The sequence below is a fragment of the Aplysia californica genome, unplaced genomic scaffold (assembly GCF_000002075.1).
Source record: "Aplysia californica isolate F4 #8 unplaced genomic scaffold, AplCal3.0 scaffold00148, whole genome shotgun sequence".
NCBI classification, from domain to species: Eukaryota; Metazoa; Mollusca; class Gastropoda; order Aplysiida; family Aplysiidae; genus Aplysia; species Aplysia californica.
Window position 1 is genome coordinate 1341282 of NW_004797418.1, and position 9582 is coordinate 1350863.

General features: G+C 44.5%; 1 protein-coding gene across 1 annotated transcript in view; it reads left to right on the forward strand.

Moving 5' to 3' along the window:
• LOC101848516 (protein HtrL) overlaps positions 1-8860 on the forward strand; it is a 10055-nt gene extending 1195 nt beyond the window's left edge. The window contains exons 2-4 of the mRNA XM_005097189.3: positions 1070-1289; positions 6022-6114; positions 8597-8860. Coding sequence (XP_005097246.1) covers positions 1070-1289; positions 6022-6114; positions 8597-8823 — 540 coding nt within the window. The 3' untranslated portion in view covers positions 8824-8860. The remainder of the gene's footprint in view (positions 1-1069; positions 1290-6021; positions 6115-8596) is intronic.
• Positions 8861-9582: the final 722 nt, after the last annotated feature.

Genomic DNA, 9582 nt, shown 5'->3' on the forward strand with positions numbered 1-9582 from the left:
CGTGTCCCCACATAGCGCGCAGAGCACACAACACGTGTCCCCACATAGCGCGCAGAGCACACAACACGTGTCCCCACATAGCGCGCAGAGCACACAACACGTGTCCCCACATAGCGCGCAGAGCACACAACACGTGTCCCCACATAGCGCGCAGAGCACACAACACGTGTCCCCACGTAGCAGGAAACAGATGGGCGACATCGAGTGCTACGCCTGTATCTCCACAAGAATACCCCAACCATATGGACATTTTCAGCATACTGAAAAAAAAATTTGAAAGTGATGATGGCATGTTCACGGAAAAAGGAATTAGAATCGGTAGTGGGACACATAAGATCTGGCTCATTCATCACCCGAATTCTCATCATAGCATAAGAGAAAAGTTACGCTCATGTGAATGTTACGTCTATTCGACGTTATTCCAAAAAATTTACTCCAATTGTTGTAAACAAACGGATTTTTGACCTCAAAGGCAGCACAAACCATCCAGAAAGGCCGCTTTAACTTTCACAAGTGCACATGTCAAAAAGGAGATCATTGCTACAACTTTTTGGTCGCCGTATCACACTGTCGCGGATCGGCAGCCCGTGGGGGCAAAGTGTTCAAAACAAAATGTGTCGCGACGCGGTGGAATCAGGCTCTCGTCAATTTTTGGGCAATCAGAGTTATTGGTATCTTAAAGCTTGTTTATTTGTCTTGCTTTGGATTTTAAAAATATCCATTTATCTAGAATACAAGTCGAGATATTTGTGAATGGAGGAGGTGGGGGTCACCTGGTTTCAGAGATAAAATTAGTGAGAAAATGACCGCCAAAAATTGGTTATTTCCTTAGCTTGAGAGTCCGCGGTAACGGAACATTTACTTCTGTTGTGTACCTTTAATCAACATTGTTCAGTAAAATCCACACAGAAATGAGTTCTTTTATGGGCATGAAAAGTGTTGAGCCAAAAAACGAAAATTTGATAAAAATTCTCAAACCTGCCGAAAAAATGCCAGTTTCTTCACTTTGATTATTTTGAGGAGAGCCTGATTCCACCACGCTGCCTCACAGATGTATTTTGTCTTCCAGGCGGGCAACGAGAACTACCGACAGGGCAAGGTGGAGGGCACTAACCCGCTGTACAACATGGTGACCAACTCCAAAGTGTCGCTGGTCCACCAGGCTATACGGACCAACCCGTTCGGCTCAGACTACTTCGTGTGGCTAGACGGGGGCTACGGCCACGGCGACGCTACTCTCTACCCCCCTGACGGCGTCTGGAACCCAGAGCAGCTGTGGATGTACCCGAGTTAGTTGGACTGTCCCCGCGATTTTATTCCCCAAAAAATTTTGGTATCATGTGAACTGAGCCCCAAAATGTGAAGTTGTGCGATTTGGTTAATTTTAACAAAGAATGATAAAGGGAAATAATCAGAGATTATGCAAAAAAAGATGAAATTTTGCTAAATTATGCGGGGTGCATATATCCCCGGGGACAGGTTGGATGTATGGTGGAGCCCTCTTCATCATCATCATCATCATCATCATCATCATCATCATCATCTTCATCATCATCATCATCATCATCTTCATCATCATCATCATCATCATCATCTTTATCTTCATCATCATCATCATCATCATCATCATCATCATCATCATCAATGCCTTTCACCCTTGGCAGGGTATAAGCCACATACAAGCTCCTTCCATTCATCTCTGTCCTGGGCCATCCTTCTGAGCTCGTTCCAAGTGAGCTTCATCTCTCTCATGTCCCTTTCCACGCATCTCCTCCATGTTTCCCATGGCCTACCCCTGCCTCGTGCTCCTTGTGGGTTCCACTGCAGTGACTGTCTTGTGATGTTTCCGCTGGGCTTTCTGAAGGTGTGTCCCATCCATCGGCACTTTCTTAGTCCTATTTCTACTTCTATGTCCTTTTGTCCTGTCCTTTCCCACAGCTCTTCATTTCTTATTCTATCCTGCCACTTAATTCTTAGGATACTCCTCATACATGTGTTGATGAACGTCTGGACTTTATTCAGTACTATCTTCGTTTTCTTCCAAGTTTCGCAGCCGTAGAGCAGCACAGGAAGTCCTCTTACTCAACCCGAAATCTGCGGGTCCGCCGGATTTTTTTTTTTCGGTTTACGGTGTAGAGAGGTTGCTCAGATAGAAGATTAGTTTTATTTTAGTAAGAGTTTTATGGCACTTGCAACACAATAAGGTCATATAAGTGCCGAGGATTAGATGTGTTACAAGAGAGTAACAAACATAACTCACTTCAGACGGGTCACACAACAGTTGCGTGACCCCCGCCGCGACGCTCGCGACAGGTCACACGAGCCCTGCGTGACCAACTTTGGAATTTTTTTTTCACTCAACAAATCACGCACGGATCGCGAGACCCGCCTCGTACCCTTGTTTAGCCAAGCCTGAGCTACTTAGACTTCGTTTCGTATCTCTGGGGCCGGTAGTTTTTAAGTTATTGAAGGTGAAGGACAGTGACCCCAACTGGGGTTGAACAGACCGGAACTCGCGCTTTGTTTTTTTTATACAGCTGATAGTAATCCGACAGTCGCGTCGTAGTAACGGTCGAAGAAGTCGCATGAACAAGAATCACATAATTTCGCCGTTTTCTATACTTCTGTACGTTTTACTAGTTCTAGTGTCTCAGAATATGATGTGTCTAATAGTTAGGATCCTGGATATGTACCCGAACACGGCCCGAGTCGTAGTTCTAGGGCTAGGTCTAGCACTAGTACCGGTGTTGTTTTTCGCGCAACGAAATCACAACGTCGTGCCGTACATCTGTCTATGTATTTTCAGTGTATGGGTCTGAATCAATGCACAGACCAGCTTTTATATTTTCACCAAACACTCGCACATGTATACAAATCAAACCAGAACACTTTGAACTTTTATTTTTGTTGTTGTAGTGAATTTCATTCTACTTGTCACGTCTCTGGAAATTTTTTGGAAAATCAAATTCATGCCAATTTTTAAAAAATCATACAAATTAAAGTATTAGACTTAGACAACTTTGGTTTTTTGTATTAGATTAAGCTTGAGTGTTACTGTACTGTGTCAAAAAATAATTACAATAGGGTAATTCTGAGAGTTGTGGTGATTTATTGAAATACCCCCAAAAACGCCAGTCTTCAACGCTTGTGACTGGTGAAAGGGTCCAGTCGCAAGTGAGTTAACATAAAAAAGAAGGAGGAGAGATCAGGACGATAGATGTTTGATAGGAAAGAAGGAGCAAACCACACCAGAGCACCCGCCAACCACCCACTCAAATAGAAAATTTAGAAGATCTTTTTCTAAAACCCCCCAAAAAACGAGGGATTTTATTTGCTTTCAGTTTCCCGCTGTTTTTGTATGAGCCGCCATGTTCAGTTGAATTCATCGTACTCTGGTGTCATTGTACAATTGTCACTTATCGCACCCAGGAGACTGAAGTTCGATTCCCAAATGGCAAGATTTTTTTTTTGAGTATCTTGGTCCTTCAGCTGAGATGTTAGATTGTATCGCTCTCAGCCAGGGTTGACCGAGACAGGCAGGATTGGTCCTTCAGCTGAGTTGTTAGATTGTATCGCTCTCAGCCAGGGTTGACCAAGACAGGCAGGATTGGTCCTTCAGCTGAGATGTTAGATTATATCGCTCTCAGCCAGGGTTGGCCGAGACAGGCAGGATTGGTCCTTCAGCTGAGATGTTAGATTATATCGCTCTCAGCCAGGGTTGACCGAGACAGGCAGGATTGGTCCTTCAGCTGAGATGTTAGATTATATCGCTCTCAGCCAGGGTTGGCCGAGACAGGCAGGATTGGTCCTTCAGCTGAGATGTTAGATTGTATCGCTCTCAGCCCGGGTTGGCCGAGACAGGCAGGATTGGTCCTTCAGCTGAGATGTTAGATTGTATCGCTCTCAGCCAGGGTTGGCCGAGACAGGCAGCATTGGAAGCCTGTCTCTTACATGATCTAAACTGTGTGGATGGGGACATAAAAAAAAACCTGCATTCATTTTTTAAATGTTTTAGGCCCTTATTGGCAGAATTTTGGTCATTCGGGGGTTGGGAGGGATACCTATACAACGTCCTGGTAGACAGACCCGGGCTGAGAGGGATACCTATACAACGTCCTGGTAGACAGACCCGGGCTGAGAGGGATACCTATACATCGTCCTGGTAGACAGACCCGGGCTGAGAGGGATACCTATACAACGTCCTGGTAGACAGACCCGGGCTGAGAGGGATACCTATACATCGTCCTGGTAGACAGACCCGGGCTGAGAAGGATACCTATACAACGTCCTGGTAGACAGACCCGGGCTGAGAGGGATACCTATACATCGTCCTGGTAGACAGACCCGGGCTGAGAGGGATACCTATACATCATCCTGGTAGACAGACCCGGGCTGAGAGGGATACCTATACAACGTCCTGGTAGACAGACCCGGGCTGAGAGGGATACCTATACAACGTCCTGGTAGACAGACCCGGGCTGAGAGGGATACCTATACATCGTCCTGGTAGACAGACCCGAGAAGGATACCTATACAACGTCCTGGTAGACAGACCCGGGCTGAGAGGGATACCTATACATCGTCCTGGTAGACAGACCCGGGCTGAGAGGGATACCTATACATCGTCCTGGTAGACAGACCCGAGAGGGATACCTATACAACGTCCTGGTAGACAGACCCGGGCTGTGAGGGATACCTATACATCGTCCTGGTAGACAGACCCGGGCTGTGAGGGATACCTATACATTGTCCTGGTAGACAGACTGAGATACTCGATAAAAATTCTTCCCACACGAGATTCGAACTCATGTCTCCTGCCTGTGCTAGCAAAGTGCCTCACTGCTGCACCATAGATGCCAGTGTGTGTGTGTGTGTGTGTGTGTGTGTGTGTATGTGTGTGTGTGTATATGTGTGTGTTTGTGTGTGTGTGTGTGTGTGTGTGTGTCTGTGTGTTCCTTCAGCCTTACAGTGTTGGCCTCTACGTCCTGAAAGATATATATATAGTTTTGTGAGAGTGATTGTGTGTGTGTGTGTGTGTGTGTGTGTGTGTGTGTGTGTGTGTATGTGTGTGCTCTATCTCCTCAATACCTAGTTTTGAGAAATTTAACGTCAAAATTCTTGAATTTCACATACGTCCAGCTTTTTCGAATGCAATTCTCTGAGTGGGTGGTTGGTGGGTGCTCTGGTGTGGTTTGCTTCTTCTTTCCTATCAAACATCTACCGTCCTGATCTCTCCTCGTTCTTTTCTATCAAACATCTATCGTCCTGATCTCTCCTCCTTCTTTCCTATCAAACATCTATCGTCCTGATCTCTCCTCCTTCTTTCCTATCAAACATCTATTGTCCTTATCTCTCCTCCTTCTTTCCTATCAAACATCTATCGTCCTTATCTCTCCTCCTTCTTTCCTATCAAACATCTATCGTCCTTATCTCTCCTCCTTCTTTCCTATCAAACATCTATCGTCCTTATCTCTCCTCCTTCTTCCCTATCAAACATCTATCATCCTTATCTCTCCTCCTTCTTCCCTATCAAACATCTATCGTCCTTATCTCTCCTCCTTCTTCCCTATCAAACATCTATCATCCTTATCTCTCCTCCTTCTTCCCTATCAAACATCTATCGTCCTTATCTCTCCTCCTTCTTTCCTTTCAAACATCTATCGTCCTTATCTCTCCTCCTTCTTTCCTATCAAACATCTATCGTCCTTATCTCTCCTTCTTTTTTGTGTTTTTTGCTCTCTTGTAACACCTCTAATCTTCGTCGACACTTATATGACCTTATTGTGTTGAAAGTGTCGTAAAACACTTACTGAAACTAAACATATTTCCTGCGACTTCTGTACCACTGTGTGTCTCTCTCCTGTATGCTTCCGCGGAAGCCGAGAATGTTTCCTAGTGTTCTCAAAGGGTCTGCTGGGGTAATAATAGCTGTAAAGCGCATAGAGCATGCTCTTGAGCATGGACATGCGCTATATAAATGCAATTATTATTATTATTGTTATTATTTATATTTCCCCCCAGACAAAGTGAGCTTTGTGGCGCTGTACCCGTTGACCCCAAACAACTCGGAGCTGGACAATCTGCACAAAGTGGACACGGCTCTTATCGCCGGGGGTCAGTCTCTCTCTTTTTTTGTGTTTTTTTTGTTTTTGTTTGGGTTTTTTGTGCTTTTCGTTTTCTTAATGTATTTATTTTTTTAATTAATTAATTTATTTATTTTTAATATTATTTTTTTTAAATGTGTTTTTTACACCCCCATTGCAACAACTTAGACCATTTAGGACGCGGGCTTCTGACTCTGCCTGTCTGGGCCAACCCGGGCTGAGAGGGATACAACATCCCAGCAGACAGACCCGGGCTGAGAGGGATACAACATCCCAGCAGACAGACCCGGGCTGAGAGGGATACAACATCCCAGCAGACAGACCCGGGCTGAGAGGGATACAACATCCCAGCAGACAGACCCGGGCTGAGAGGGATACAACATCCCAGCAGACAGACCCGGGCTGAAAGGGATACAACATCCCTGCAGACAGACCCGGGCTGAGAGGGATACAACATCCCAGCAGACAGACCCGGGCTGAGAGGGATACAACATCCCTGCAGACAGACCCGGGCTGAGAGGGATACAACATCCCAGCAGACAGACCCGGGCTGAGAGGGATACAACATCCCAGCAGACAGACCCGGGCTGAGACGGATACAACATCCCAGCAGACAGACCCGGGCTGAGAGGGATACAACATCCCAGCAGACAGACCCGGGCTGAGAGGGATACAACATCCCTGCAGACAGACCCGGGCTGAGAGGGATACAACATCCCTGCAGACAGACCCGGGCTGAGAGGGATACAACATCCCAGCAGACAGACCCGGGCTGAGAGGGATACAACATCCCAGCAGACAGACCCGGGCTGAGAGGGATACAACATCCAAGCAGACAGAGATACTCGATAAAGATTTCTCCTCGCTCGGGAATCGAACTCGGGTCTCCTGCGTGCTACAGCGAAGTTCCTAACCGCTACACCACCACAGGCGCTGGTGGCAAGTATTGTTGTGTTTTACGACGTTCCTTTCAGCAAAATTAGGTCATTTTTTGAGCCACGCTGCTTCGAATGATTATCGAGATTTGTTAAGTTGTTTTAGGTTTTTTTTAATGTCTATTTTGTCAATAAAATAATGCTTCTCTCCCTGTAAATAAACCACCAATATTGCTTAGATTTGCAGCGGGTGGTTGGAGGGTGGCACAGGTAGGCATTCTTCAACCCACGCTACAGGTAGTGCTTGAGTCCAGCTCCTTCGATTCACCGTCATTGTTTTTACGCCTCTTTCAACACAGTTTAGTCGTTTGCACTCCTTCATCACAATTCAGACGGTTTTGGAGTCAGGCTGCTTTAGGTCTCTGACATTATTTTGACACTACCATCCATGTAATTTAGATGCACTGTCAATTTTTACACCTCTTTCCATACCATTTAGATAGTTTTCGGACTATCTTCAATACCATTTAGATAGTTTTCGGACTATCTTCAATACCATTTAGATAGTTTTCCCACTATCTTCAATACCATTTAGATAGTTTTCGGACTATCTTCAATACCATTTAGATAGTTTTCGGACTATCTTCAATACCATTTAGATAGTTTTCGGACTATCTTCAATACCATTTAGATAGTTTTCGGACTATCTTCAATACCATTTAGATAGTTTTCGGACTATCTTCGATACCATTTAGATAGTTTTCGGACTATCTTCAATACCATTTAGATAGTTTTCGGACTATCTTCGATACCATTTAGATAGTTTTCAGACTATCTTCAATACCATTTAGATAGTTTTCGGACTATCTTCAATACCATTTAGATAGTTTTCGGACTATCTTCAATACCATTTAGATAGTTTTCGGACTATCTTCAATACCATTTAGATAGTTTTCGGACTATCTTCAATACCATTTAGATAGTATTCGGACTATCTTCAATACCATTTAGATAGTTTTCGGACTATCTTCAATACCATTCAGATAGTTTTCGGACTATCTTCAATACCATTTAGATAGTTTGTGAGTCACCGTTATTGTTTATACCTCTCTTTTAACACAATTTAGATAGTTAATAATTCACTGTCATTTTTTGTACCTCATTCAACACAATTTAGATAGCTTTGGGGGTCAGGTTTTTTGACTCACTGTCATGTTTTACACCTTTTTCGACACAATTTAGACAGTTTATAAGTCTGTTATTTTGTTATACCGGTACTCTACCTTTTTCAACACTGTAAGGCAGTTTTTGAAGTCAGGCTGTAAAGAGCCACTGTCATATTTTACTGTTCTTTGAGCACAATGGGTGGTTGGCGGGTGCTCTGGTGTGGTTTGCTTCTTCTTTCCTATCAAACATCTATCGTCCTGATCTCCCCTCCTTCTTTTTCGTGTTTGTTACTCTCTTGTAACACCTCTAGACTAATCTTGGGCACTTAATATAATGTATGACCTTATTGTGTTGCAAGTGCCGTAAAACTCTGACTAAAACAGAGATAGATACATATAGTTTGGAGTGAGGCAGCTTTGAGTGACCGCGGCGACTTGTGCGTGTCTGCAGGTTTGTTCGCGGGCGGCACGGCAGCCATGGAGCGGTACTACAATCTCCACCGGGAGGTCATGCAGATGTACATGCAGCGGGGAAGCATCGACGACGACCAGACCACCTTCTCCGACTGCTACTACAAACAGCCCGACAATTTCCGACCCGTGCTGGGAGACTGGTACGATCTGCTCAAGCCTTTCAGACCCACGGAGAAGACGAAGGCAGGGACTGCGAAAGGATGAATCAAGTCGTTTTGTCGTTCTCACTTGACGAAAAAAACAACAACATTTATTGAATGCTATTTTTAGAACAGCCAGCTCTCACTCGCAGACCGGACGGGAAACGAGGCACGGGTAGACCCAGAGCGACCCACTTAGAGAGCCTAAACAGATAAGTGACGGGGAAAGATCAGGGTAATATTGTGTATAGCTTTCTTTAGAGTATCCGAGCAAAGGAATGAATGACCTACAGTGATCACCAATGTCTGTCGCTGATCTGGTACTTGATGATGATGATGATGATGATGATGTTGATGGGGATGATGATGGTGATGATGATGATGATATTTAGAACATGTTGGGTTGATTTTTTTTTGTTTTTGGGTATGTTTTTTTTTTCAAAACACTACTTTTAGTGACAAATATCTATCGTCCCGACCGCTCCTCCTTCTATTTTTTGTGTTTGTTACTCTCTTGTAACTCCTCTAGTCTTCGGCACTTATTTTATTACCTTATTGTGTTGCAAGTGCCATAAAACTCTTACTAAAACTAAAACAAATGTTCATCTCCCCTTATGTGTCCGTGTGTCAGTCACTAACCAGTTGTGTCGGACACAGATATGACACATCTCCCCTTATGTGTCCGTGTGTCAGTCACTAACCAGTTGTGTCGGACACAGGTGAATGATCTCCCAAATAGCCTGTCTTACAGAAAGTTACAGGACAGGCTTGAAATTGACTAATTAACTCCTTATCTCCGGCAAGCCACTGGCAGCGGCTCCCC